The following is a 26984-nucleotide window of genomic DNA, read 5'->3' on the forward strand; positions in this document are numbered from 1 at the left end:
CACGGTAGGGCCAAGGGGACACACGGCAGCCCTAGGTGTCCCCGGAGCACTGACGTGGGGCACAGCGAGACCCTGCCAGGCCCTAGGGCACAGGAAGGCACAGGGGCATGGGGACTGGCCCCAGGCACTGCTCACCAACCCGCACCCCCAGGCCTGGCAGCACCGAGGACACGGGGCAGGTTGTGCCCCCCAGCACTGAGGGGATGTGGCAGGCATCTGGCTGCCCAGGGAGGGGGCAGCAGCACCCTCCCCCTGCCCAGGCCTCGGGCAGGGGATAGCCCATGGCATCCTGACCTGGTAGGATGACCATGAGACCCCGGCCCCAGGGCCAGACTCCGCCTTGTGCTTTTGGGGAGGGGGGAGCCGTCAGGCAAAGGGCTGCTCCAGGAGCATCCCACTGCCACCGGCTGCCAAGTCCCACCTCAGCCAAACTGTGAGGCCCCAGGAGGTGGGTTCAGGGACTGGAGATCGTCCAGTGAGCACCAGTTTCATGACAGAGGTGGTTTGAGTAGTGGAACCAACAACTGCAAAAGAAACCAAAGGGAAAGGGAGCTGCTTACAGCGAAGCGGTGGGCACCGGGCCACGGGCTCCAGGCCAGGAGAGCAAACCAGAACAAAAAAGGGACCAAAGTGAAGTCTGGACTCGGCCAAAGGAAAATGGGAGTTGGGGAAACAAAATAAAATAACCAAAGCAGGGTTTATTGGGCTGTCCTGGTCACAGCGGCTGCCATGCAGGTGAACCGGGGAACGTACAAAGACAGCGGCAAGAGCCACACTCCTCCTCGGCCAGTGCCAGGCAGGCGCTTCCCACAGCAGCGGCTCCCTCGTCACCTGCCCTCTGCTATGCCTGGCTGGATGGCGAGGGAGCTGGAGACCCTCGCACCCACACTCTGGTCCTGCAGCCACACGCTCCTCCTGTGCCCCCCAGCTTTGGCCCAGGTAGCTCCCGCGGGGTCCCTGCCCCACGCAGGGGCCTTCCTGCGGCTCCCAGAAGCGGGGGCTCAGCCACATCGGTCGCCCTGGCCCCAAAGCCCGAGAGTTTGCAATAGAGACAGAAAAAAACCAAGAAGAGAAACCAGGATTCTCCTACCCCCAGGGTCAGGAGGGGAGACGGCACCTCGCGCTCTCCCACGGCTGAGCCGAGATTCCCCTTGCTCCGCTGGGATGCGCCAGAGCCCCGGTCCTCTCCACTCGCTTGCCAGCCCTGCGCTCCGGGATACCAAAGGGAAAGGAGAGCAGCCTGGCAGGAGCAGTGGCTGGCGGTGGCTCCCCTCCGCCTGGGCCGGCATGTCCGGGCCTCACAGAGTCGACTGCAAGTCGGGATCCACCATGGTCTCACGGTCTGGAGACTCGATGTAGTTGGCGGCTTCCTGGAGCTTCAGCAGCATGGCCATCTGCGGGAAGAGGAGCGTGGCACCGAGCCCGAGGGGGACGAGGGGTCCGTGGATGCCCTGGGGAAGCCAAGGCCACCAGGCCCTCCTTGCCCTCCCGTACGAACCAGCCACCCCAAGAAGCTCCTTAGAGGGTAAAGCAAAGCCCAGAGGTGCTGCAAAATCAGCAGGATCTGGCCTTGGGCACAGCTGGGAGGCTCAAGGCTGACCATGCCAAAGCAGTGTGAGGGGACAGGCCCCGGGCACATCGGCTGGTGTCATCTGTGGCAGCCTGGTGTCTGCTAGCAGCCTCTCCAGGTGACACACTGGGACACGTATGTGCAAGCCTCAGTCTGTGCGTGGCTCTGCGAGTGGACGTGACGCCACGTGGAGCGCCACACCGTGCCCGTTCGCTGGCACATCACCATGTGTCTTGGTGTGCAGCCTGCCTGCCGGTGCCATTAGCCCGCACCCACCGCTCCTCCCAGGCATGCAAAATGTTTCTGCATCCCCAAATCAGGCTTTTTACACTGAAAAATAACCAGGAAAGCGAAGTTCCATCTTGCTCTCCCCTCTCCACCAGCACCACCCAGCCCCCCTCCCAGTGCCCGGCGCAGCAGGGCCGTACCAGAGGGTCCGAGTCCAGGGAGCTGGGCGTCGTGTCTTTGACGGTGCGCTCCTCAGGAGGGGAAACGGTGCTGTGGGGCCCGATGGTGGGTGGGGGCAGGTGGTAGAGCTTGGACTGATCCTGCTGCGCTGACGGCCAGGGCAGGGTGTCCCGCACCCACTCCACGGGGTCCTCCCAGGCTGCCTTCTGCCCATGGACCTGCAGGCAGGGAGAAAGCGGCAGCTGCCTCTTCAGCACGTGCCAGAACCAGCAACGCCGCACTCTGAGCCCCCCAGGACAGTGCTATGTCCCACTGCAGCCACAGGGCAGAGCAGGGACTGACAGAGATGCCACCTGTGCCCAAAATCCCAGCACCTCCCCTCTCCCTACCCCGTTAGACCGCTGCATCAGCACGTCCCCAAGCACTGCTGGTTTGTGTCCCCCCATGCCAGGCAGCTCTGGGTACCTTGAGCCCATCTTTTGCCCCCTCCTGCAGGTAAGGGATGATGGAGTTGTTCCACAGGTCGATGAACCAGGTCCGGAAATCCTCAATTCCAATGGGGCAGGACAGGAAGAAGCAGGGACCTGTCGGGGGAAGGCAAAGAGCAAAAATGGGAGCAGAGTCCTCCTGCCCCAGTCACTGGCTCCCCAAGGGTGCCCTGGGCTCGACCACCTCCTGGGAGCAGTGTCCAGGCAGCGTCTGCCTGATACACATGGGCAGAAAGAAAGGTCCCTGGCAAGGAATGGGGTTGCCAAGTTCAATCTACCCCCCAAAAGCATGGTGAGGCAACGGGAGACTTGCCTGGGAAAACACAGCTCCTCTATGCCCAAGGAAGGGTGCCAATGAGACCGGCAGCCTTGGCTGACACCACGGTGACAGCTCCCATGGGCCACGGACACAAATGCCACCCAGGGAAGAGCAACACTTGTGTGCATTGCCCAGCGGCTTTTGGTTGCGTGGGACTGGGGGACACAGCGCAGCATCTCAGCTCCCCGGGCTCCTCTCGGGGGCGGATTTTGCCCCAGACCCTGGGGGCTCCCAGCAGTGCAAGGTAGAGGAGGGAGGTGTGTGACAAGGCCATACCGATGAGGAAGTCGGAGGTGCTGTGTTTCTCCAGGAAGGTGTGCAAGTGGTACCAGAGCTTGGGCACCCAGTCCAGCACACGCAGCAGCTCTTCCTTGTTGGCATTGACGTCTGTGTCCGACTCCAGCAGCTTCCGCCGCAGGTAGCGCACCAGGAAGCCGTTGGCCGGCTCCACGTTGTTCGAGAAGGTCAGCATCCTGGGGGAAAGACTCCAGCGTTCAGGGCTGGGTCTCCACACAACCCCAGCACCCTCCTAGCACCCCCACACTGCATGTGCTCAAGGTTGGGGCATCGTGTCCTCCTGGGATGGCTGGGACAGCCCTGGGGCTTGGTCCTCATCAGGGTCCCCAATCAGGATGTGTCCCCAGGACTGCCAAGGGGCAGGAGTGATGGCCTCTGTGCCCACCCCTCCAAACCCCACAGGGATGGTCCCCAGTGATGTGCGATTCCTACCTGAAGCTGAGATGGAGACCATGGTTTGGGGTCATCTTCACAGGCTGGTTGGTGGTCCCAATGATGTAGGGGCTGAGGGAGTGACAGAGAGAGGCAGGGTCCATGAGAAAAATCACCCTGCATCAGCCCTGCCCATGGTAGAGCTGATCTGAGCACAGCGGACACATGCAGCCATGCAGCCTCATCTCCACGAGCCCAGGGATCTTGCAGGGAGCAGCGGGGAGCTGTGCTGGGAGCCTGCACCGGAGGAGGGCGCAGCGGAGCTCTCACCATTTGTGGTACTTGCAGGTGAGCGCGCCGTTGACGAGCTCGCTGATGGAGCCCGCCTCGCTGAGGTCGTCCAGGAGGATCACCAGCGGCACGTCCGCCGTGCCCGTCTCCCGGTCGATCTGGTTAGCCAGGTTGGAGAGGTACAGCTGCAGGTCCTGCAATGAATGGGCCAGGTGTCACACGTGGGGCTGGGCCACGGCTGCCAACGGGGACCACGGCTGCCAGCGCCAACGGGGACCACGGCACCAGCGCCAACGGGGATGCTTCTGGCTGCTGCGCGCCCTCACCTTGCAGGACTGCTGGTGCATGTTGAAGGTGCTGACGATGCCCTCGGTGACGTCCCGACCAGAACGCTCCACCAGGTACTCGGCCAGGCGGTTGGTCAGGTAGGTCTTGCCGGTGCCGCTGGGTCCCGAGAGGATGAGCCGCCGGTGCTTCAGCAGGAGGCTGATGTAATGCTGCATCATGGGCTTGGGGATGAGCGTCTCGAACACTAGGCTGTCCACGCACTTCTCCTTCAAGCCTGCAGGCAGGAGAGGGTTGAGGGCCCCGCTCACACCCCATGACACCACGACACAAAGGGACACAGATGGGACAGTGACGGAGCCTCTCCGCCACACTGACCTTTGAGCGTCACGACGATGCTGGTCAGGCCCCGGCGGCACAGCGGCAGCTCTGGTGGCTCCGTGTCCAGGACCCGCTTGATGTGGCTGATGCTGTAGCCGTAGACGGACTCAGTGCTGAGCCCCAGCGTAGAAGCAGGATCCATCTTGGTGATGTAATCCTACATGGACAAGGACAGGGCTGTCAGTGCCCTCGAGCGCTGGCAGGGAGCAAGCAGTGCTCAGCAGCTCCAGGAGACCCTGGTAAGGACGTGGACCAGGGAGCATCAGGCATGATGGAGCAATGTCAATGGATGGCTCTCAACTGAGGGGTCCTCACACTCCTACCTTGAAGACCTGGCAGACAGCCTCATCTAGCATCTTCCAGTCCACCTTCCCGCTCACCTTGGTCCAGCCCAAGAAGAACTCCTGCTGCTTGAGGTCCTAGGAGGCAAGGCAGAGGGGTGCAGAGTTGGAGCGCCGCATCCAGCCCCAGAGAGGCATTCTCTGCCCCTCGGCCAGGGCCATGGCACTGGGACAGGTCAGGCTCCCCATACAGCCCACACTTACCCCCTTGATGATGTGCTGGGGTGGCATGCGCACCACAATCCGTAGCGTCAGTTCATCCTTCTGGGTGCCAGCGCTGACGGCGTCCATGGGGGACACATCTAGGGACGGAGCAGTGAGGCTGTGCCGGCAGGGAGAGCCGAGCCACCGGGCCTGACTGTGCCCAGCCTGAGCCAAATCCTGCTGCAGCTGAACGTGGCACCGGTGGCACGACAGATCCCTGCGCGCAGCTGCCTCCAGGTGAGCAGCAATACGTTCCCGCCACACACAGCTCTGTCCCAGCCCCTTTCCCATCTGCCAGCAGCTCTGTCACCCCTACCTGCGTCCCCCAGGCTGGGGCTGAAGGCATGGCCAAGGGTGAGACCCAGGGAGCGCCGCGGTGAAGAGGAGGCCGATGTGCTTGTGACATGGCTGGGGACAGAGCCTGGCACTGCCGAGGGCCCTGGCGCCACTTTGAGTCGGTCGTTCTCGGCCTTCAGGAGATCCACCTCCAGCTGAGGGAGAACCAGTTACAGTACAGGGTGATGAACTGGATGCTGGCAACATCCCAGGGCGGCAGCACAGTTGTGGGGCCACAGGGACTGTGCCCACCCAGGCCCTCAGAGCCAGCTGGGCTCCTGGCAGTGGTCCTCACCTGCATGTTGTGCATGGTCTCCCGCAGCTGCTCCAGCTGGTGGGCCGAGTTGAGGGCCTCCAGGCGGATGTCCGTCAGCTTCATCTCTTTCTCCCACAGCTCTGACCGCAGCTCCGACACCTCCTTCTTCTCCGGCTCGCCCTCACCATGGGCCTGGAAGAGCCTGGGCCAAGGGAGAGACCGAGTCTTGCACACATCCAGGGCAGGAGCCTGCAGCCCCCGCAACCGGCCCTCCCCATCCCGTGCCGCCCGCCATGGCCCCACGTACTCAGCTGTGTCAATGCCCACGGAGGAGGACGTGGAGGATTTGATGGAGGGCGAGGCGGTCTCCGTGGAGCCATGCTGCAGCTTGGGGGAGGAGGGGGCTGATGAGTCCGGCGTGGCGATCTCCTCAATGTCTGAGTAGGATGAGGCTGATTTGGGTCCCTTCTTGATGCTGAAGGCCTTGTTGAAGGAGCTGCGCAGCTACAGGAGACAGAAACGCTTGTTAGGGACAGCCTGACAGTGCAGTCTTGCAAGCAGAGGCCTGGCCTGGTCCTGCCCCGGGGTCCCCGTCTGCCCAGGACCCACAGTCTGAGCTGGGACCAGTAACACCCCATCCATCACCGAGGCAGCACCGTGCCCTACCACTGCCCCAGGGAAGGCACCAGCCTGACCCCGCTCTGCTGGCACAGCTGATGGATGGGGGTGCACGGCCCCTTGTGCAACACTCCGGCCCCAGCCTGGACAGCACCAAACAGCGCCACAGAATGGGACCCACGTCCTGGTCAGGCTTCCCCCAGCCCTGCTTCCCCGCCAGCACCCACATCAGGGCACTCAGGCACCAGCACCCTGGTCCATCGGGAAGGGCTGACACCATCCTCACATTCACCCCACCACAGCCACCCCAGCAAGTGGCGTTCAGGGGGACATCCCCCCTCCAGGCACTGCAGAGCTGGGGTCCTGGTGCAAGGGGACAACTTCAGCCCCACACCCCCTTCTGCTCTGTGGGGTTCGCCTGGAAGTGCAGAGGGTCAGCCAGCCCTCCACGAGACGTCACCGGGGGTCCCGGCCAGGCATGCAGCATGCACACAGCACACAGAGCAGCGGGCGGGTGAGCAGCGTGCCGAGCCCAGGGAGGGTGGATGGACACTGCACAGAGGCAAACCAGGCCTGGGTCCCGCTTATGCGCCACCAGCCTGCAGGAGAGCAGCAGGATGGACACCCTGGGCTCACATGGTGTCCCCTGGAGGGGAGGTGGAAGGAAGAGGGGATGAAGAACAGGCAGGATCCGGCTCAACTCCCGCAGGCACCAGGCAGGCTACTCTGGCATGTCCCCAAAAGCAAAAGTGTTGCAATTCAGCGTAAAAAAAACAGGTAGGTGTCAGGCTCTTCTGATGGCAGGAGAGCAGGCGAGCACTGGGACCCACACGGGTTCCCAACAGGGACAGAGCCACTTGGGGCCATGTCCGGCCGGTCCTGGCAACACAGAGCTGGGCAGCACCATACCCTGGTGCAACAGGCAGGGCTGCAGTCATGTCCCCATCCCAAAAGGTCTGACAACAGGGTGTCAGGAGAGTGCCTGCCGTCCCTGGGCAAGAAGGGGACTGTCCCCATCCATGGGATAGGTCCCTGCCCGAGCCCTTCCCTCTGCCTCAGGGCCGTCTGGGGACTTCAGCCCCTCCAGGTGGGTGTGTATTTCGGCCTTAACACCAAAGGAAGCAGCCGAGGTACGTGCAGCCCAGCGGGGAGCCCCAGGATGGCCCATGCTGGGGATTAGTGCCAGTGGGATGGATGGGATGGGTAGTGTCATGAGCACCGTCCCACAAAATGGAGCGAGGGCCCTGGCCGGGCACGGCACGGCATGGGGTGGAGGGGACGGCGCCAGACTTACCTCATACACCTGGGAAAAAAAGGGTTGAGGTCAGCATAGGGGGAGAGAAACAAAACAAAGCAAGACTTAATCGCGCATCCAGCTCAGAGCTGCTCAGTGCAGAGAAGGGGCTGCCTGGCCGAGGCATTCGGCCCCCAGAACTGCCAGAGCCTGAGTGGGCTGAAGGGAGATGTGGGAAAAAACAAGGGAGCAGGCATGCAAGATCAGGGCTGGAAAACTCCCAGAGGGGCTGGAGAAGCCCTGGCCAACACATCAAGACACAAATCCATGGTGGCTACACACTCCTCACCAGTGCTGTCCCCAGGGAACGAAGGGGACCAACACCACGATGCCAAGGTAGACTGAGAGCAGCTGGCTCATGGGACTGACCCTGGCCAGACCCTGCCAGTGGCTCCCCAAGCCCCGCTCTTCCTGCCAGCAACCCATCCAACCCACCCAGCTCTTCTTTTTCTTCTTCTTGGCATCAGCATCCTTGCTGCTGCCGATGCTGGAGTGGCTGGTGATGCTGTTGAGGCTGGAGATGCTGTCAGAGGAGTTCTGCCGCTTGATGCGCAGCTCTGGGGTCAGCGAGAGAAGCAGGAAAGATTGGGAAAGGAGGTATTAGCACACTGTGTCTGCCCCAACACCAGAGCCACCTGCACTCTCCTCCCTGCACCCCTTCCATTCTCCCACCCAAACACCTTCTGAGCTCTCGGAGCCACCTTGTAAGATGACATGGGGCTCGGACACCACACCGGCTCTGCCATTTGGACAGTGACCTCAAACCCCAGGGAGATGCCCAGAGCACACATCGTCCTGCTCCTGTCCCAGGCCACCTCCCTGCAGCGCCTTGCACTCACACTGGGGTTTTGGGGTTAGAAACAGCACCCGTGGGAACAAAGGCAAGATCAGCAGCCAAAACTGGGTGGTTGGCAAAGGGCCTGGTGAGAGGGTGTCTCAGAGAGGACAACCAAGCCCCACACACCAGTGCCAAGATCTTCTGTGGTGACAGCTCTGGCTGTCCAACTCTGGCTTCAGATGCTCAGGGGTCCCAGGTGGGGAAGAGCTGCTGCCCAGGGGACCCTGCCTCCCGTGTAAACACCTCACATGAGCGAGGTGTGCTCTGGGGCCCCGTGCCAGCCTCAGGCAGGAGCAGCCCAGCTGGGTTTGGGCGAGTGGCTCAGGATGGGCTTGCACCGCTGTGGAGGGGGGGCAGCACCATGCCTTACCTTTGGGGGTGACATCAGTGCCGTTCAGGGCACCCTGGATCACAGCTTGGGCCTCCGAGTTTTTCTTCTTCAGAAAATCAATGGTCTCTCGCAGGTCCAGCAACTCCGTGTCCTGGCAGAGCAGAGCCGGGAGTCACAGAGCGTGTTTTGATAGTGCAGGGCCCACCCTGAGAGCACCCTTGGGGCGTGCAGTGCCGCAGCAGATTCACCCAAGTCCTCCAGCCCCACGAGCACTCTCCTGCACCGCCAGTGCCCCACAATGCCCCCTTGGCACCCACCTTCTCCTCAGCGGTCTCAGCCAAGTGCCGCAGGCGGGACGTCATGCTCACCAGGCTCTGCTCAAAAGCCGCTACCAGGTTGGCCTGGGAGAAAGCAGAGAAACGGGTGAGCACCCACCCCTGGGCAAGCCCTCACGGCTGGGCGAGCACCCGCTGCCAGGTGTGGGATGCAGGAGGCTGGAGAGTGGACATCAAGGATCTCGTGGGCACAGGCCAGCACCAGCCCCGTGTGCTGCAGGGACACAGAGCGGCGCGTCCCGCAGCGGGCAGCTGCTCCCCCAGGGACTCACATTAGCAGACAGCTGGGACGTCAGGGTGGCCACCTTCTCCTGCGAGGACTCCAGCTCGCGGCGCAGCTTGCGGATTTGCTGTGGGGAGAGAGCGGAGGGAGTGAGAGGGGCCAGGCGCTCGCCCTCGCGGCAGGGGCAGGCGATGAGCAGAGGGCGCGGGCTCACCTCGGACTGCATCTTCTCCTCAGCCTGGCAGCATGAGAGCAGAGAGAGACAGACAGACAGAGGCAGGCAGTCAGGAGGGCAGCGAGGCACGGACAGGCTCAGCGCGAGGCAGAGGCATGCACAGAGCTCCCCCCGTTCCCCCCCCAGGCCCCCCCCAGCCATGCACAAAGCAGTGCAGCACGGCGGCGGCTCTTACGGAGGAGTAGGTGGAGGATGCGCTCGAGGCCAGGGACAACACCGATCCATGAACTGCAACAGAATAAAACCCAGCGCGTCAGGGTGCCCCTGGCCAGCGGCATCCCCAGGGGCTGCAGGTGCAGGGCGCAGCAGGGTGCAGGGGACGGAGCGCCCAGTGGAGGGGGGCTCTACAGGGCAGGCCGGGGCGGGGAGCAGAGGGTGGGACGGCAGCTGTTCAGCACTGCCCATTTCTCGGCAGGTAGCTGGTGACGTCCCCGGGCACGTGGCGTGCAGCAGGGCACGGGGAGCACCCTCCAACTGCACCCTCCTCTCTGGCTGAGCCTGGGGGCTCTGCCACCCTCCCTGGCTGCTTGGGTCCCCACCTCCTCGATGCCACAACACTCTGGGGCCAGGGGTCAGGGCGGGCTGCGGCCCAGGGCAGATGCCAGTGCAGAAGGGTCCACCAAGGCCCCTTGGGGACGCTGTCCCCTGCTCTGATGCTGCGGACGGGATGCACCAACCCATCTGACAGCACTGCACCGGCGCCAGGGAGAAGGGACAAGTGTGGGGGTAGACTCGCCACCCCCCCCGAGCCCCCTCCATCTGGGCAGGCGTGCAGCACGCTCTCACCATCGTCCACAGGGTCCCGGAAGGAGCCCGAGCGGATCATGCCCTTGGGCTTGTCGGCCAGGGAGAGGGTGCTGCCCATCTGGGACGTGCTGTACAGCTCGAAGGTGGAGTCGTGGGTGGGGATGCTGTTGGAGCGGGTGATCCGCGGGGTTGTGGTGGCAGTGGGGCTCACTGCAAGGAGAAGGTGGGGGAGAAGCGGGGTCAGAGTCACGGCAGGGACCTGGGATCGGGAAGCAGGGCTGGGAGCGATCCACAAGAGCTGGGATGCAGAGAGGAAGCAGGGACTGTGGTCCCAAAGCAGGGTGGGGCTGAGGGAAAGCTAAAAACACAGCTAAAATGCAGATTTATGCTGGGAAGACCTGGACACCAGCACCAAGGTAACCACAGGGCTGAGAAACAAATCCATCACCCCAGGGCAAAGCAGGCACCACCATGCCAGGGCCCATCACCTGTGGGTGCAGGAGGGGAGCACCTCATCACCTGCTGCCACCCACCAGCAGCCCCAACCCATTTGCCTGGACCCCTCCAAATCCTCCAGGACCATGTAGGTCCTGGCAAGGGCAGGGCAGGGCTCACCCCTTGCCCTGCCACGCACCCCCAGAGGAGCAGGGAGCTGCAGGCAGAGACCCAAGGGTGGATGAGACGCCCTGAAGCAGAGGTGATGGACATCCCTGGCCCCTGGGCACAACCCAGCACCTCAGCAGGCTGAAAGCACTAGGTGCTGCATGTTAGGGCTGCTGGGGGTGTTGAGGGGAAAAGCAGCACCCAGGCCAGCATCAGCAAGTCCCACAGGGAGCACGGGGTGATGGGGAGCGGGAGGGACAGGGCTGGCCGCAAGCGGAAGGGGGCTGGCATGGAGGGCACTGACCGATGCTGGTGAGCGGACCCTTCCCGACCAGGGCCATGGGGAGGGCAGGGGGCGAGGGCAGCTCCTGCTGGTCGTCCGACTCAGGGAGCCCGCTGCTGACGGCGTGCGAGTGGCGCCGCTCCTTGACCTCCTCCTGGGAGTGGAGCTGGTACCTGGGGAGCGGAGCAGAGACAGGCATGGTGAGGTGGACCAGTACTGTCCCGGCTCCTGCCTGCTGCACTGTGGCCCAGTCTCCCCAGCATGGAGGGCACCATCAGCCCCTCATGGAAAGCTCCACATGCCCACCCTCCCTCCCCAGCACCATCCAAAAGTGATTTGGGCTCTTTTACCTCAACCCTTTCTTGGGCAGTGTGTTCCTGTCGCGGTTGGCACTGGAAGGGAAGGAAAGATCAATGACACCCCTGCACAGACAAGGGAAGGTGCCATGGGGGTTGAGCTGCAGGGACAGGGAGCTTTTCCCTAGAAATGCAGCACGAAGAGCCTCCGAAGCAGGTAAAGGTCATGGCAGGATGGAAGGGAAGGATCCAAGCCCACAGAGGTGCCCCATCAGCCCCATGCCATACCTGTCCAGATGTGCCAGCCGGGGGCTCCCGCTCCAGCCTAACTCCCCTGCCTCTTCCTCCTCCTCCTCTTCTGTGCTGGCAGGGGGTGCGGCAGCAGGGGTGGGGGTGGTGGTGCTGCCTCCTGAAAAGGCACTGGGCAGGCTCATGGGCATCTGCAGGGACTCCATGCTGCGGTGCAGGCCTGAGAGCTTGGGGTACATCCTGCCCTCCTTGGGGACGCTGAAACCACCCATGAGCTCCAGGCCCTGGGAGAAGCTGGCCGAGTTGATATTGAGGATGGGGGCAGGACTGGGGCTGAAGCAGGGCGCGAGGTGCCCACCGGCTGGGTGCAGGTCCTGGAGCTTGGCAGTGTGTGGAGGGTGCAGCTCACTGGAAGAAGGCAAGTCCAGACTGTTGGAGTTCACCTTATCCAAGTTGGCCAGTGAGGGAGGCTTCACGTAGGTCTTTGGAGCTGCTCTGGAGAGGGGAAAATGGGTAAGGAAGCACGTGAGACTCAGATGCTGGGCACAGCTGGGCACTGGACACAGCCATGTCGGGCACCTGCTGCCCTTGGAGGTTGAAGGACGGTACCTGAGAGGCGTAGGGGGCAGCTCGGCCACCTTGGCCGCTGGTGGCAGGTTGGCCTGGGCTTTCGGGGTGCTCTCAGGCGAGCTGACGCTCTTCAGCGTCCCGCACTCGGAGTCAAGTGCCACTGCCTTGGCCTTGGCCTTCTCCTTCTCACGGTCCGTCTGGTTCACAGGGGCTGGCGTGCCACGGCCGGCACCGATCTTGGACGGCTCCTTGAGCCGTGACACCGAGATGCTGCCCTGCTTGGTGCTCAGCAGGCTGGGATCGATGCTGCTGCTGACCGGCCGGTTCGCACCACGGCCGCCAGTCACACTCATGGAGCTGGACTTGGCCGGCCGGGGCAGGCTGCGGTACTGGATGTTGGAACGAGCACCTGGGGCTAGGAAGCCAGGCTCGGCTGCGTTGGAGACGTCCAGGCTTGTTTTCCTCCCACTGACCGGCTTGACGGGGATGCCGGAGCTCTTCTGGATCTTGCCGAGTGTGGCCGAGCCCCCAGCCTGCATGACGGTGGCTGTGCCAGTGGCAGGAGCCGGTTTCTTATAGCCAAAGGAGCTGGAGGCCGATGGGCGCGTGAGACCTGAGGGTGGCTTCTTGGCATCAGCAATGCGGTCGCGGCCGGCATCAGAAGAGGAGCGCTGCAGGCCTGTGCTCTTCACAGACAGCTTGCTCTTGTCAGTGGCTTTGGTCTCGGGCTTGCCTGGTGGGCAGGGAAGGATGGGTTAGGGTCCTGGGAGGGACATTTGGGTGTGAACTAGCCCAGATAGGACAGTGGCATTGGAGATGCAGGGATGTGATGGAAAAAAAGGGACGTGCCACCATCCCAGGAATCGGGCCAGAGCCACAGCCAGGCCCTCGGTGAACCCAGCTAGCCTACAGCCCAGTGCGTGGCCACAAGGCCACGGGGCAGGGAAAGCCCTGGGCAAGCAGGGCTTGGCCCTGCCACCCCCTCCATTGCAAGTCCAGCTGCCGGGTCCAAGCGCAGCCACAGGGTGTCCCGTGGCCCATGTGCTCAGGGAAGGCCGACGAAAGCACCATCCAACCCTCTCCCATCAGAGGAGCTGGACCCTGCCCAAACTGGGTCTCACCTGCCACTTTGAGGGTGCTCTGGGCCGTGTGGGTGATGGGGGAGGTCACAGCCACTGGAGGGGTCTTGCCCTTCTTGAGGGAGCCTGGGGTGCCCAGGCTGACGGGCTTCTTCAGCTCACCGCCCTTGGGCCCCTCCTCACCACCCTCCGAGGGCTCCCGCCGCCACTTGGAGGAGCCGTGCTCCATCTTGAGGCTGCTGCTGTCGTAGTCCAGCTTCTTGGGCGCCTTGTCCTCACCCTCACAGTACCAGCTCAGCCCGCTCTCCACCAGAGAGCGCTTCTCCGAGTCCGTGCGCAGCTGTGGGCAGAGCAGAGTCAGGGGTGCTCCTGGCGCCCACCCCAAACCCATCCCCAGGGAGAACCAGCCAGCTGGGAGAGACACCCCGTGCCATGCCTCTATTTCCCCATGCCAGCACCCTCCATCCCCTCTTTCCCACAGCACCAAGCAGCACTTGGCAGCACCAAGCCAGGACCGGTACCAGGAAGGGTCTGGCTGCCACAGGCACCTACCGCTATGGCCGAGTTCCTGCGCGAGGCCGTGGGGGTGGAGGGCAGGGAGTTGAGCGAGGAGCTGGCGTTGAATTCCTCCGAGCTGAGGTTGTCAGAGGCATCGCTGAGGCCACTGCTGATGGAGCTGCTCTCATCCCAGCTGCAAGGACAGAGACAGCGTCAGACCCCCCTGCCCAGCCCCGGCTCTGCCCGTGGGATTTCCCTGCTCCAGGGCAGCAAACCTCAGCTCCCAGTAGCGCCCGCTGCAGGGCCACGGCAGGGAGCTGGCACTCAGCAGCCACAGCTGGGTCCAGCCCAGCCTGGCATGGCCTCGGTGCCCCACTGGCACACAAGTCCCAGTGACACCACATCTCCCACTGAGGCCCCTGTGGGGTTTTTTGGGGATGAAGGATACCTGCGCAGTGCGGGGAGGCCAGCACCAGCGCTGGCAGCACCGCGGTTGGCACCGAGCCCCCTGTGACCCGTCCTGCTGAGAGGGTCGGGAGGACTGACGGAAAGGGCAGGGACCGGCTGGAGTCAACAAATCAGCCGCCCCACAGCATCCACCCTTCCTTGGGTGGCCCCCACCCACTGCACCCTGCTCCCCCCTCTCCAGCATCCACAGCACGTACGGGCAGCAGGTACGGGCACCGCTGCTATGCCAGGGCGGCTGCTCCATGCCAGGGGCTCAGCGGACCGTGCACAAGCCCATCTCCAGGGCCGTCAGTCAGTGCCGTGCCGGGGCGGCAGCTGCCTGGGTCCCCCACGGGCCTGGCCGGCTCCGCAGCACGGGGCTGTGCCCGCAGCGATCCGGCACAGACGGGCACGGAGCGTTTTCCAGCAGGATGAGCACGGCCCCTTTCAGGTCAGCAGCTGAGTAGGTCAGAGAGGCCCCGCAGCCTCTGAGGGGGCTGCAAGAGGCTGGGGGCGACAAGCAGCAGTGTAGGAGAGGGGTATAAAGCTGGGGGGCTGCAGGCAGCCCCGGTCCCTGCCTGTTCCCCAACACCGAGGCCACAGAGGTGCAGGAGGAGCACAGCAAGCACCAGAGCCCCAGCAGCCGGTGAAACCCCTTATCATAACTCAGGTGACACTGTGACTCTGGCTGAGCTGGGGCCAGGACAGCATGGCCTGGTAAAGGAGACGGCGCCTGCTGGGTGCCTCCACCAACTGCGGTGCCAGGGCACAAGTAACAGCCACCACCATCCCCTCTGGGATGCCCAAATCCCAGGATGGAGCAACGCAGGCAGCTCCAGCACCCTCCAACCGTCTCTGTGTACCCTGCTCTTCTCAGACATCAGGGATCGGCCAGAGCCAGGGTGGACACAGGCCCCTGCATCCCCACGGCAGCTTTTGGGACAGATCCTCACAGGCACTGCTGCCTGGGAAGGGATTTAATTACAACCGTGTGCCTGGGATGTGCTGCTGGGCTGCCCGGCTCCAAGCATCTCCCACCAGCAGCCCCTGTGCTGGGCGTGACTTCTCGCCAGGACAGAAATCCCCACCCCAGAGTACGAAGCAAAGCTCCTCTCCCAGGCTGGCATCACCCTCGCAGCAGGCAGCGCTGGGAGCGAGGCAGGGCTTTGATGAGCTGGGTCCTGTGGGCACGTGGCTGTAACCAAATGGGGTGCTGGGTCTCTTCAGCCTGGCTTTTGTGATTTGGCAGGGCAAACCCCAAATGCTCTCCCAGCCTAGCATGGGAAGCCCCTGCTGCCCTGGCCCCAGGCATCTGGAGAGCCCCGGTGAAACAAGCACAGGGTCAGGGGCTGAACCGGGGCAGGAGGTGATCCCAGATCCTCCATAGCAATCCCATGCCAGGGAAGGGCAACACAGAAGGCCACAGGTGACATCCCAAAAGCACTCAAGCCACGGTATGAGGCCTGGGAGTCAACTGCCTGCTGTGGGGTGACTCTGGCTTTCTAATGGGGCACACAGCTGACACACTGAGGGGTCCCCAGTACCGACATGCATATGCTGTAGCTGGCACAACAAGGAAAGCCTCAACTCAGGCTGCACTGCAGCACTGATGGCCCCTCGGCAAACACAAACTCTCAGAGCATGGCCAAGCCCTGGCACCCCTGTCCCTGCTGGCCAAGGCCACCCGAGTACCCCTCCCGCAGACCCCAAACAGGGGGCAAACATGCCGCAGCATCATGCTAGGGGCAAAACTCAATTCCTGCTTTGTGCTCCAGCCCCTCCATCTTACACCTTACACAGAGCAATTCCCCACCTCCCTTCAGCCGGCACCCCCCAAACCCACCCTGAAAGCAGCGATGCGCCGGGACACCCGCAAGCCCCGCACCCCTCTGCTCACCACAGCTCCCAGGGAAGGGATGCTCAAGGACAGCGGCGGCAGCGAGGCGGGGGCTGCGGCAGTCACGGTCCTGCCGCGCTCCCCGGCACCGGCCGGGCTTGCGGGAACCCAGCACCGGCCAGAAAGCTCCCGGCACGGCCCCGGTGATGCACACACCGACCCCGACCCGAGGAGGTGGCTGCACCCCGGAGGGAGAAGGGGATGGACCTGACCCACGGCCGCGGTGCGAGGGGCTGCGGGAGGATGCTCCGCTCCGCTCCCCTCCCCTCCCGGCCCAGCCGCACCCCGCTTCGGAGGCCGCCGGTCGGGCACGCAGCCCGGCAGCCCCGGAGCCCTCCCCGCCCCAGTGGGGTCAGCTCCGCCGGCCGCGGGTCCCGGAGCCCCGGGAGCCCCGCGGGGGGCTCGGCCCGGCCGCGCTGCAGGTGCGAGGCGGGGGCCGGGGCGGGGTGGCGGGGGCTCATCCCGCTCCCAGGCTCAGGGGAACCGCCCCGATGCTGCGGTGCCGGGCGGGGCCGCGCTGCCGGGGTCCCCCCTTCCTCCCCGCGGCGCGGCCGAGACAAAGCACCGCCCGCGGTGCGGCCCCGGGGCGCGGGGCTTTGTCTGCCGGGGCCGGGCTCCGGCCGCCCGCCTGCCCCCCCCCCGCAGCGCGCCCGCCGCGCCCCGCCCGGTGCCGGTCCCGGTGCGGTGCGGTGCCCGCCCCGGACGGTACCTGCTGGCCAGGCGCGGGGCGCGGCGCGGCCTCCCTGCCCGCAGCATGGTGCTGCCCGCGGCAGCGCGGCCCCGCCGGGGGCGGGCGGGAGGGGCGGCGGCGGGACCGCCCCGCGCTGCCCGCGCCTTAAAGCGGCAGCGGCGCCGGCCCGGCCGACCCCCGGCCCGGCCGACCCCCGCCCAGATGGGCACGGGGTCCCGGTTGCCGGCCCCGCCGGTCCCAGTGCCCCCGCCCAGACCTGCGGCCATGTCCGCACACCCAGCTCCAGTGACCCCAGTCCGGCCCGTGACCCCCCAACCCTGTCCCTGGTGCCCCTCAACCTCATCCCAGCACCCTCCCAGTCTCAGCTCCACCCCCCCCCCTTCGAGCCCCCAAGCCCGCAGTCACGTCCCCACAGGTAGCACCAGTGCCCCCCAGGCCAGCCCTCAGCCCGGCCCCAGTGCCCCACTCCTGGCCCCGGCACCCCCCAAACGCCCCAGCCCCCTCCCCGAAGGCACCACCTCCCGCTGGGGGTCCCGCGGGGGGGCTCTGCCCCTGCCCAGCCCCAGGAGGGGCTGGGACAGCTCCTGTGGGGGCACCCGCGCCTGCATCGCTCTGCGCTTCCTTGCCCCAAACCCCTATTTCTGTCCTTTTTTCTCCCTCTCGCATCAGAGCAGGAGCTGCGCCCGCAGGCAGGGTCCCTGCCGGGACGGTGGCACCGGGGACACCTTCGCCAGCCCGGCTGCAGTGGGCAGAGAGGGTTAACTGCAGCCTTGGCAAAACCCGGTCCCAGCGGGCTGGGAAATAAGTAATTCCTTCCTCGAGTCTTCCTCGGCGAAGCAACGGCAACGGCAACGCCTCTTGGCTCCCGCCTCGCCGCGCAGCCCCATCGCTCGGCCGCACGGTGCTTGCCCCGGCGAGGCGAGGTGCTGCGGTGTGGCACAGCGCGCCAGGGATGCACGACTTCGGTGCCCGACCACCCCCGTGCCCACCGATCAGACCCTGCCCACACCCACCATCCCCGCAGCAGCTCTGGGCCCTCGGCCAGAGCTCACAGCTGGGAGGCCGGTGGCGGCACGGCCCCGGCGCAGCGTGGTACCTCCGGCAGGCCGCCAGCCCTGCTGCGGGGTGATGGCCCCACGTCGGTGAGCGCCAACGGGTGCGGCGGCACAGCCTGTCCAGCATCGCATCCCCGCGGTCCCTCCGGCCTGGCATGACGCCGACGCCGTCCCCTCCCTCCTGGCCAGCTGCCTCAGCCCCACCACGGCCAGCTCGGGCAGCGCTCAGAGGAGCAGCTCTGGCTTTTGCTGGGCCCGAATCCGGACTCAAGGCATCCTTCATGGCAGGGGGAGCCAGGCCGGCACAGCCCAGCACGGCAGCCCCCAGGAAAGGCAGCTTCGACCCTGCCAGGGGCAGGAGTCTGGTGATTCTCTGGCAGAGAATCACTGTTGGCAACAGCTGCCCCATCGGCACTGGCACAGACCCCTTCACACAGGAGGACCCCCAGCCCCTTTCTCAGCAGTGGTTGCTGTTGGAGCCGGAGGGTTCGAAGTCTCCCTGCTTCACCCGTCTCGCAGCGGCACAGACACCCACTCCCACGCCAGACAGACCCACTGGCACCAGCTGGGGCGCCCAGCACTCGTGTCCCTGCCAGGCTGGTGCTGCCCAATCCCCACCGCCTGCTTGAAGTCCACCCCGGATTGAAGGGAGCCTCTCCTGGTCTGCCCCGGCCCTTTCCTGCTGCTCTGCTGTGGTCACTGCGGGGGAGGAAATATGGAGTTTGCACTGGGGGACCTCCACACCCCACGTCAGTAGGTCGCTGGCATCGAGGGGGGCTCTGTGGACATGCCACTAGCATCCCCATCACAGCCTCGTGCTGCTCTGGCAGGACTGGTGAGGAAAGCACAGGCACAGCCAGGGCTCTTCCCTCCCTCCCTCCTCTTCTCCGCCACTTAATGGGGCAGAAAAAACAATTAGCTTCATAAATCACGGTTGGGGGTGGGGGGGTGGGCTGGGGACTCCCGCGGGCGCGGGCAGGAGCGGCTCTGCTTCCCCGTCACATCCACCTCGGGAACTGCCTCAGGGCATCATGACACCCATAACCCCCTCCCAGACTCTTTTGGGAGCCCCACAGCCCCCTGCACACCCCCATGGCCCTTTAACAGCTCCAAACCCCCCCAGTACTCCTTGAGAACCTCACAGACTCACTTAGATTCCCCCAGACCCCTCTAAGTTCTCCCCAGACCCCCCCCTAAAGCCCTGGGTACCCTCCAGGACCCCTCAAATCCCCAGGTACCCCCCCAGATAGCACCAGCCTGCCTACCACAGGCCAGGCTACCCTGACCCCGGGTGCTTCCCACTTGCATTTTGGGTACTGGCATCCAGTTCCCTTCACTGAAGCCACGCTCAAAGGAACAGGAGGGTGCAGAGACCTTGCAGATGGGGAAACTGAGGCAGAGAAGAGGGTCTGACTCGCCCCAGCTCACCCAGCAGAAGAGGATCAGCATCACATCCCAGCAGTTGGTCTAGTCCCCTGTCCTCCAGGCAGCACTGCCTCTGCTCCTCGGCCCCCCAGGTCCCTGAGGCGTGCGGGGCACTGCCCCCACAGGAACCCAGAGCGTGCGTGGCGCCTCCGAGGGGGGACCCACGGCCAGGCGGTGCCTCTGCTCCAGCTCTGCGCTGCCGACCACAGTAATAGCAGGGTCCAATTTCCCCGAGGCGGCGAGGCCGATGCCGTGGGGGTGTCAGCCGGTGCTCGCCCGCCCGCCCGCAGCAATGACATCAGCCGCAGGCCCCAGCCGCACGCCTGGCCACCGTGCCAGCGGGGATGCTGAGCTCAGCCGGCCCCGCCGCAGGGGTGGACGACGCAGGGTCACCCCCTCAGACACCCCCTGAGCGGTGGAAACCCCGGAGGAAGTGTGTCCCCGTGCGGGGATCTCCGGCTGTTTTGGGAAGGGTGACAAATGAAACCTTGCTCAGGGCCACCGTGGCAGCACGGCAGGCTGCAGCGGCTGCGTGCAGCGATCGGAGAGTCCCAGGGCAGCACCGGGGTGGGGGAGTGGTGTGACTCATCCCACTTGCGAAATTCCTATTTTTCCCGTTGTCCGGACAAGCCGGTGGCCTCGGACACCTCGGACACCTCTGCCCGCAGCGCCAGGCCCCTTCGCAGGCGGCAGGGTGGCATGTGGCAAGCAGCAAAGCCAGGTCTTGAGTTCCCCAGGCAACAAGCGGGCATGCACTTGGGCTTGGCGGGCAAGCAGCTCTCCCAGGGGCACGTGGGCGTGCGAGGTCCGGTCCTGGGCTTGGCTGTGCTCTGTGTCCGCTCCCAGCCCCACCAACGAGCTGCGGAGGCCAGCAGCTTCCCAAATCCTGGGTGTGCACTGACCCCCACATGCCCCGCACCCCCCAAGCCCTGCAACCTCAGGATCCCCTTCCCAAAACACACCCTGTGTGGCTGCTGCCACAGCAGCCCGGCCCGTGCAGCCCCAGGGGTCGGGAGTCAGCACTGGGCACCTCAAGCCAAACCCCAAAATAAGGAGGTGGCTGGAAGGCAGTGGTGTTTCGATGGTGGCAGTGCCCAGCAGGGTTTTGGGGCCCCTTTCTGGGACGGTCCCCCACCCGCAGCTGGCGGAAGGAACCCCGCCGAGCCCCGGCACGCGGCACAGCGCAGCAAATATTTATCCAACACCACTTCCCCGGCCGTTCCCCCGCCGCCCCCCCCGGCCAACTGGGCTGGGGCCCCGCACACACGCCGGGCCACGTGCAGGGCCACGGCCGTGCCCCGCAGGATGTTCCCACCGAGAAATGACTTCATGGGCTCGCTGGGACGGCAGCGAGGGGTCAGGCTGGACTGGCCAAAGCTGAGCGAGGGGCGTTTGAGGGAAGGGAGCAGAGCGCCAGCACCAATCCTGCTCAGAGCAGGGGAGGAGGGCAGCCGCTCCCCTGCCGCTCTCGGGGAGCCGAGCCAAACATCTGCTCCCGCCTGCGGGCTGTGCTGAGCTCAAGTAGCTGCAAGGCAGCCGGAGCCAGGCCAGCCGGAGCGCAGCGGGTGCCAGCTTGAGAGCATCCCTCCCAGGGGGACGCTGCCGGCAGCGCCCAGCCCCGCCGGAGGGGACCATAGGCTCTGCAGTGCCTGGCTGCCAGCAGCACCGTCACGGGGGTCTGGGACAGTGCCTGGGATGTACTGTGAGCCAGACACCCGTGCCAATCCCCAAGCCACAGGGCACCCCGTGGTCCTGATGCCAAAGGCGGCCACCACAGCTCCATTTCACGCCCATGAATAGAGTCAGGGCAGTACTCGGCTCATGGGGGTGCAGATGCTGCCAGCGACCACGGTGGGATGCAATGCTACCTCCCTTTCCACCCCCAACAAAAAAACAAGCCCAAAAGGACACCCCCAAATCACAGAGGTCTCCGAGTCGCAGGACTTCCCCAGGGCACTGAAAGCCCCAGGGGTCGTGCACAGCCTTGGGGGTTGGCTCCGGGGCGATGCCTGCACACCCGAGTCCCTGCGGCGCACATAGATCATCAGCGCTCCCGCAGCCACCGCAGCGAGAAAGTGCTGACTCAGCAGCCAGCCCTGCTTGCTCCCTCTCTGCTCTCCTGCCCCTACGCTTGGGGACAGCAGGATTGGGCCCATGAGCACCTGTGCTCTGCTAGAGGGGCAGGATGAGTCCAGCCTGGGTGTCCCCATGGGATTCTGCCACTGCAAGGTATTTGAGCAGCTCCAAGCATGGAGCCAGCTCATCCCAATTTGTTCCTGGGGACCTCACCTGGGGAGGCCCATCCCACAAGCACCTTCTCAAGGCGCAAGGCTGAGCTGAGGTTTTGTGTCCCCATAGGTCACTCTGCGTACCAGAGACAGGGACAGGTGCTCCTCCTCCTCTGCACCCCGTAAACCCCACCAAGAGCAGCTCTGCCGTGCCACAACCTGGGTATGCCCTGCCCCAACCACTCACAGCTGGCAGGGTGGACTGAGGGAAACTGAGGCATGGCCAAGGCCACGCAGCAGGTCCCTTCAACCCCTACTCGGTGCCCTGCACTGCCCCACAGCATGAGGCACCCCATGGGGAGGTGCTTGGACCCTGCTGAGCACTTGGCACTGGGCACAGTGGCCTAACAGACCCCTCCAGAGACACCCAGAGCAGCCCAGTGCCCTCCTGGCAGCATCACCATTTGTGGGGAGGTGGCTGGGGAATGGGCTGGCTGATGAAGGCTCTGACAAAAAGGAGGGTGGTGGAAAGGACGACATCACGCAAGGCACTCTCCAAGCCCAGGAGACACGGGGGAGCAGGCCAATGCAGGGATGAGCCAACACTCTTGTGCTGCCTCAGCCCGGGATACTGTCCTGCATGGGCGGGGGGAAGCCCCATGGACCCAGGCACCCCACCAGCTCCCGGCCGCAACAAAGCCCCGCAGCACCCCGCTTGCTCCCCGCCACGTCCCAGCTGGTCCCTGGGAAAACCTGGGGGTGACGCACACTCACCCGCTCCTGTGCCAGCACCCAGGACCCGCCAGAGCTGCTCACATCAGGTCCCCGACTACACACAGCACGGGGGGAGACGCACCGACGTGCAGCTGCACTATGCTGCTGGGGGAACGGCAGCTCCACGTGGAGGAAGTGGCACCGCTTGGACATGCAGGACCCGGCCCAGACAAAACCAGGCAAAACCTGGCTTGAACATTCCCGCTCGGATGCTCTCCGCCTCCTCCGCTGCTGCCTGATTCACGCGCAGGTCTGCACACGAAGGTGCCCACGCTGCTGCATCGCGGCCCCAGCGCCGTGCTGTGGCCGTACAGCCACAGAGGTCCCTCGGCAGCGGGCGGTCACGTGTTGGCAGACCTCCCAGAGAGGTGGCCTTCATGGGGTGACCTCCAGGGTCCGGGAAACATCCCCAGCCTGGCCAGGGGGGGAAAGCATCACCAGTGGCACCACGCTCCTCCAGGGACTGGCATCAGGGGCAGGGAACAGTGAGTGGCATGGTGAGCGGCACCCTGAGCAGTGGCGGGTGTAAACCTGAGTCAACAGCGGCCACGGAAGCGAGTGAAGATTTTTCAGTGCCAGGGAAATAGTGCAGGGGTTGGTGCCGTCCCTGCCTGCGCCCTGCCCAGCCCCAAGGACAGGCAGGACAGGGCAGGAGAGCAGCATCATCCCAGCGAACGCTGCTCGCTGCCTGCGCCAGGCCCTTCAGACACCACGGGGCCAGCAGCAGCATGGGTGCATCCCGGCGGGGCTGCTCCCAGGCTGTGTCGGGTCCCTGCCAGTCGAGGGCTGCCCTGCTGCAGAGCACAAGGAGGATACGCTGATAGTGGGAACAAAAGAAGGGCCGTGCTGTCAAACACGGAGGGCGCAGCCAGAGCTTTCCACCCCCAAAAACGGCAGCAGGTTGCTGGTGGAGGGGAGCCACGAGTGCCGGCCCGGCAGAGGCAGGCAGGTGGGCACAGCCGGGCAAGGAGCCAGGATGCCGGCACATTTGGCTGATACTGAAACGCTCCTGGGGGCTGGGGTGTCCCCAGCAGATCCCTGCTTTCACCACCAGAGCTGATCATTCCACCGATCCCTGCTCTCACCACCAGAGCCAATTATCCCATCCCCTCTCTGAGCTGGACCCCAGGACCCCCACTGCCTTCTCAGCTAGGCTCACCCCAACCACCACCCTGCCGAATTCACCCCAATCCCCCCCAGACAGTTCCCATGCCCCAGCTGTGCCTCACCTACCTCGACCCTCTCTCCTTCCAGGCTGCTTCCCCAGCAAGCCGTGGGGATGCCAGGTCCCATCCCACGGCCCCACAAGTCTCCAAACGGGATGTGCCACCGTGTCCTCTGAGCTGGCTCTGACCTACTGCCCTACAAGCCTGGCTGTGCGCCGGCGCGGCGCAGGGAGGTGCTGGCCCGGCGGCCCAAGCTCGGGGGCTGATGGCCCCATCTGCAGCACTCGGCTCCTGCCCGGTGCATTAGCAGCACGGGGAGATGGGGCCTGGGGCAGTATTTGCTTTCTAGGTCAGAGCCAGCCGAGGAGGCTGGATGAGGGGCTGCGCTGGATGAGGGGCTGCGCTGGATGAGGGGCTGCGCTGGATGAGGGGCTGTGCTGGATGAGGGGCTGCGCTGGATGAGCACTCTAGGCCAGCAAGGCAGCTCCTCGCCCCAGCCGCCTCTGGGGAGGAGGGGATGCCCTGCTCCCCTGCCCTGGCTCTGCACACAGTGCCCGGGCTCCCAGACAGGGCACCCCGGCGTCCCCCAGCACCCCGCCAGAGACATCTCCCGGGGACAGAGGCCCTACTGTGCTGCCCACTCTGGGGGACCCCTGCCCCTCCCCCGAGTCCTGCTGTGGGGATGGAGCTGTGACTAGGTCACTGCACGGCCCCGTGTGCCAGCAACATCCCAGTGACACGGCTGATCCCCAGGACTTGTCCCTGAGGATAAGAGGGTCCTGTGCTGCCACAGCTGCCCTCCTGCACCCATCCCTGGGGAGGGGTACCCAGCACAGAGCACCCAGTCTGTCTCTGCAGCCACCAGCAAGGCACTGGGGATTTCTCTTGGGACACATCCCACTGGGGACCCTGTGCAGGAACAGGGGCTGGGGCACCTGGCTGTGGTGGTGCTGGCCCAGCTCGCTGTGGCACTGACAGCCTCACCTGCACCGGCGGGCTGTGGCGCTGCCAGGGCCTTGCAGGAGGCTCAGCCACGCAGGGCTCCATCCCCAAAGTCTGTCCCTTCCCGGGAAAAGAAGTGGAACCAGCCCAGGGCAGTGCGCAGGGCTGAGCCTGGGGAGGGTCCCGCCAGGGCTGACCCTGCCCGCACACTGCCCGCTCCGTGCTGGGGCTGATGGAGACGAAGCGATGCTCCAGCTCACCCCTCCCAGCACTGCCTCCGCAGCCAAGGGCACCCCAAGGTTATCCGCCTGCACAAGCAGCTCTGAGACGAGACAAGGAGGGAGACAGGGAGCAGTGGGGCCCTTCATCCCCACAGCCAGACCCACTGTGGCCCCAGCTATTCAGGGCAGCCCAAAACCACCCCATTGCCCAGCACACCCCACAGTCCAGCGGCTGGTGGCAGAAGGTGGTGACATGCCACTTCTGGCCACCAAGCGATGGGTTACGGTCCCGAGGAGGGGTCCATGCTGAGCCAGCACAAGGCAGCCCTGTTCACAAGCACAGGGCAGCCCCCCAAGGTCACCCCACACGCCCATGGGGAGGACGGGTTTGCACCCACGGTGCTGCAGACACTCTTGCCCCCGAGCTGGAACATTGCAGGGGCAGAGGCCAGCACAGGCACCCCTCGGTGTGTGTCCCCTCCAACTGTAACATGCACCTCCAGGCCACATCTGGGGAGCGCTGTCCCCCAGGGCGTGTGTGAAGCCATGGGCTGTGCTCTATCCTGCAACAAGCTGACGTAACTACGACCACCCCAGGAGGGCCAGAGCAGCACTGTCAGGAGGCCAAATACCTCCTCCTGCTCTGGGACAACTCAAACGCTGGAGTTATTTATTTTCTCCTGTGCTGTAACAGGAAACCTCCAACATGCTGAAACCCTGGACCCTCGCCAGAGCCAGAGGTACCTCAACAGTGCAGTGGGACCTGGATGCATCTGGAAAGAAAATGTGAGCCCTGGGCATGCTGGGTTGTGCCCACCTGGCAGGAGATGCCCCTGGCCCAACGGGTGGAGGGATGGAGGCCAATGGGGGTCCCAAAAAGAGGGCACCCTGCTCAGCAGTGCACCCTGCTCTACCACGGTGTCACCCATTGGCAATGAGACCTCAGTTCTTGCCCGGGTGCTGAGACCTGACCCAGCCTGTCCCACCACGGGCCACCAGCACTCCTGGCTGGACACAGGACATTCCCACAGTGCCAGGGTCAGAGGCAGCTCCTCAGACCCACTGGTGTAAACTGGGAGAGTGCTTCTGAAAGCAGCAGTATTTACCCCAGCAGGGCTCTGGCTGGGGGCTCCCGCAGCCACACACCACACACTTTTCTCAGCCCCTTGCTGTGGGAATACCCAGATCAAGCCAGACACTTCGGGCATGCTGGGAGAGCAGCACACCCCAGCTCAGGGGCTCGCTGGCCCCAGGAAGCCCCAGAACTACCAGCACTGCAAGGACTACACTGCCTCACTGGTGGGAAAGCATCTCCTGGGATGCAGGGATGCAATCCACCCAGCCAGACTGGCCGTGATCTATGTGCTCCTCCACCTGTCCCTGCTGTACCTGGTGCCCCTTCACCACCGTGAAACCTCCAGGAGAGCCCTGGTCCGGGCATGGGCCCCGGTGGGCACTTACCCCGTGGTGATGTCGTCATCCTCTGTCAGCGTCTTCCCCATCAGATCGCTGTCGCTCATGTAGCCCGACTTCAGCTCCACGTCATCGCTGTCCAGTGCCTCGACCAGCTCCAGGCGGGAGATGTGGCTCAGCTTGCTGGGGCTGCGCATGGGCATGGTGTGCGAGTAGTGCGCCCGCTCGCCGTGCATGTACCAGCTGGGGGTGCCCTCGGAGCGGCAGGTCCCGCCGACCGACGGCGCGTCCCCGGCCTGCAGGCGGGGGCTCGACTGCCCATAGCGCCAGGACAGCGGGGAGGAGCGGTTGGACAGGCTGGAGACACTCCGGGGGTTCGCTTCATCGCTGTCATAGCAGGTCATCTCCAGGGAGCTGCGAGGACAGGGTGCAGGGGGGAGTTAGGGCAGGGCATGGTGGGCAGCTGAGGTCTGTGCCCTGTCTCACCCCCCCAGAACGGGGGCTGCAAGTGCTCAGAAAACAGAACTGCCCATTTTGAGCCAGTCAGGCAAGGTCAGAGGCTCCCAGGAGTGTGCGTGCAGGGACACGGTCTGTCCTGGACACCCTCCATCTCAGCTGGCAGGGTACAGTCCCCTCCTTCCCTGCCTGGTGCCAGCACAGTGTCCCACGCCCCAGGACCCACTGGGACACCCACACCAGCAGCACCCACCGGTGTCTGGTGGTGCCCATTTCTCCCCAGGGACTGTGGAGCAGGATGTGGGGTGCAATGAGGAGGTCTGTGCCTCCCTACAGCCCCAACCACCCCACAGAGGCGATGCTCCCCACACAGCCCCATCCACCCACCTCGGTGCAGGGGCTGGGGTGCCACCATGGGAGAGGGGTCAGTGTCTCTCTGGAGACTGGCCCCGGCCCCAACTTGAGTTGCACTGAACCCCACTAATGGGGAGCCTTTAGTGGAAAGCCCAAACATGCTCCCCC

The 26984-nt window shown here is 64.8% G+C and overlaps 1 protein-coding gene across 4 annotated transcripts in view; it reads right to left on the bottom strand.

Annotated features, from left to right (window-relative positions):
• Positions 1 to 1298: 1298 nt before the first annotated feature.
• Positions 1299 to 26984, bottom strand: part of NAV1 (neuron navigator 1) — a 60046-nt gene continuing 34360 nt past the window's right edge. The window contains exons 3-30 of one of the 4 annotated variants that reach the window (XM_086476693.1): positions 26055 to 26420; positions 13802 to 13940; positions 13292 to 13589; positions 12210 to 12903; positions 11640 to 12095; positions 11406 to 11447; positions 11077 to 11228; positions 10209 to 10379; positions 9598 to 9650; positions 9402 to 9425; positions 9237 to 9314; positions 8947 to 9030; positions 8669 to 8780; positions 7896 to 8017; positions 7461 to 7469; positions 5852 to 6052; positions 5588 to 5773; positions 5273 to 5447; positions 4957 to 5054; positions 4735 to 4830; positions 4409 to 4568; positions 4072 to 4307; positions 3785 to 3939; positions 3515 to 3586; positions 3062 to 3258; positions 2444 to 2562; positions 1999 to 2196; positions 1299 to 1394 (exon numbers count right to left, since the gene is read on the bottom strand). In XM_086476693.1, the coding sequence (XP_086332819.1) occupies positions 1299 to 1394; positions 1999 to 2196; positions 2444 to 2562; positions 3062 to 3258; positions 3515 to 3586; positions 3785 to 3939; positions 4072 to 4307; positions 4409 to 4568; positions 4735 to 4830; positions 4957 to 5054; positions 5273 to 5447; positions 5588 to 5773; positions 5852 to 6052; positions 7461 to 7469; positions 7896 to 8017; positions 8669 to 8780; positions 8947 to 9030; positions 9237 to 9314; positions 9402 to 9425; positions 9598 to 9650; positions 10209 to 10379; positions 11077 to 11228; positions 11406 to 11447; positions 11640 to 12095; positions 12210 to 12903; positions 13292 to 13589; positions 13802 to 13940; positions 26055 to 26420 (4789 nt within the window). The remainder of the gene's footprint in view (positions 1395 to 1998; positions 2197 to 2443; positions 2563 to 3061; positions 3259 to 3514; positions 3587 to 3784; positions 3940 to 4071; positions 4308 to 4408; positions 4569 to 4734; positions 4831 to 4956; positions 5055 to 5272; positions 5448 to 5587; positions 5774 to 5851; positions 6053 to 7460; positions 7470 to 7895; positions 8018 to 8668; positions 8781 to 8946; positions 9031 to 9236; positions 9315 to 9401; positions 9426 to 9597; positions 9651 to 10208; positions 10380 to 11076; positions 11229 to 11405; positions 11448 to 11639; positions 12096 to 12209; positions 12904 to 13291; positions 13590 to 13801; positions 13941 to 26054; positions 26421 to 26984) is intronic. The other 3 variants (XM_086476692.1, XM_086476694.1, XM_086476695.1) reach the window with 3 other exon arrangements.

Source organism: Leptosomus discolor, chromosome 21, assembly GCF_034619465.1.
Source record: "Leptosomus discolor isolate bLepDis1 chromosome 21, bLepDis1.hap2, whole genome shotgun sequence".
NCBI lineage: Eukaryota > Metazoa > Chordata > Aves > Leptosomiformes > Leptosomidae > Leptosomus > Leptosomus discolor.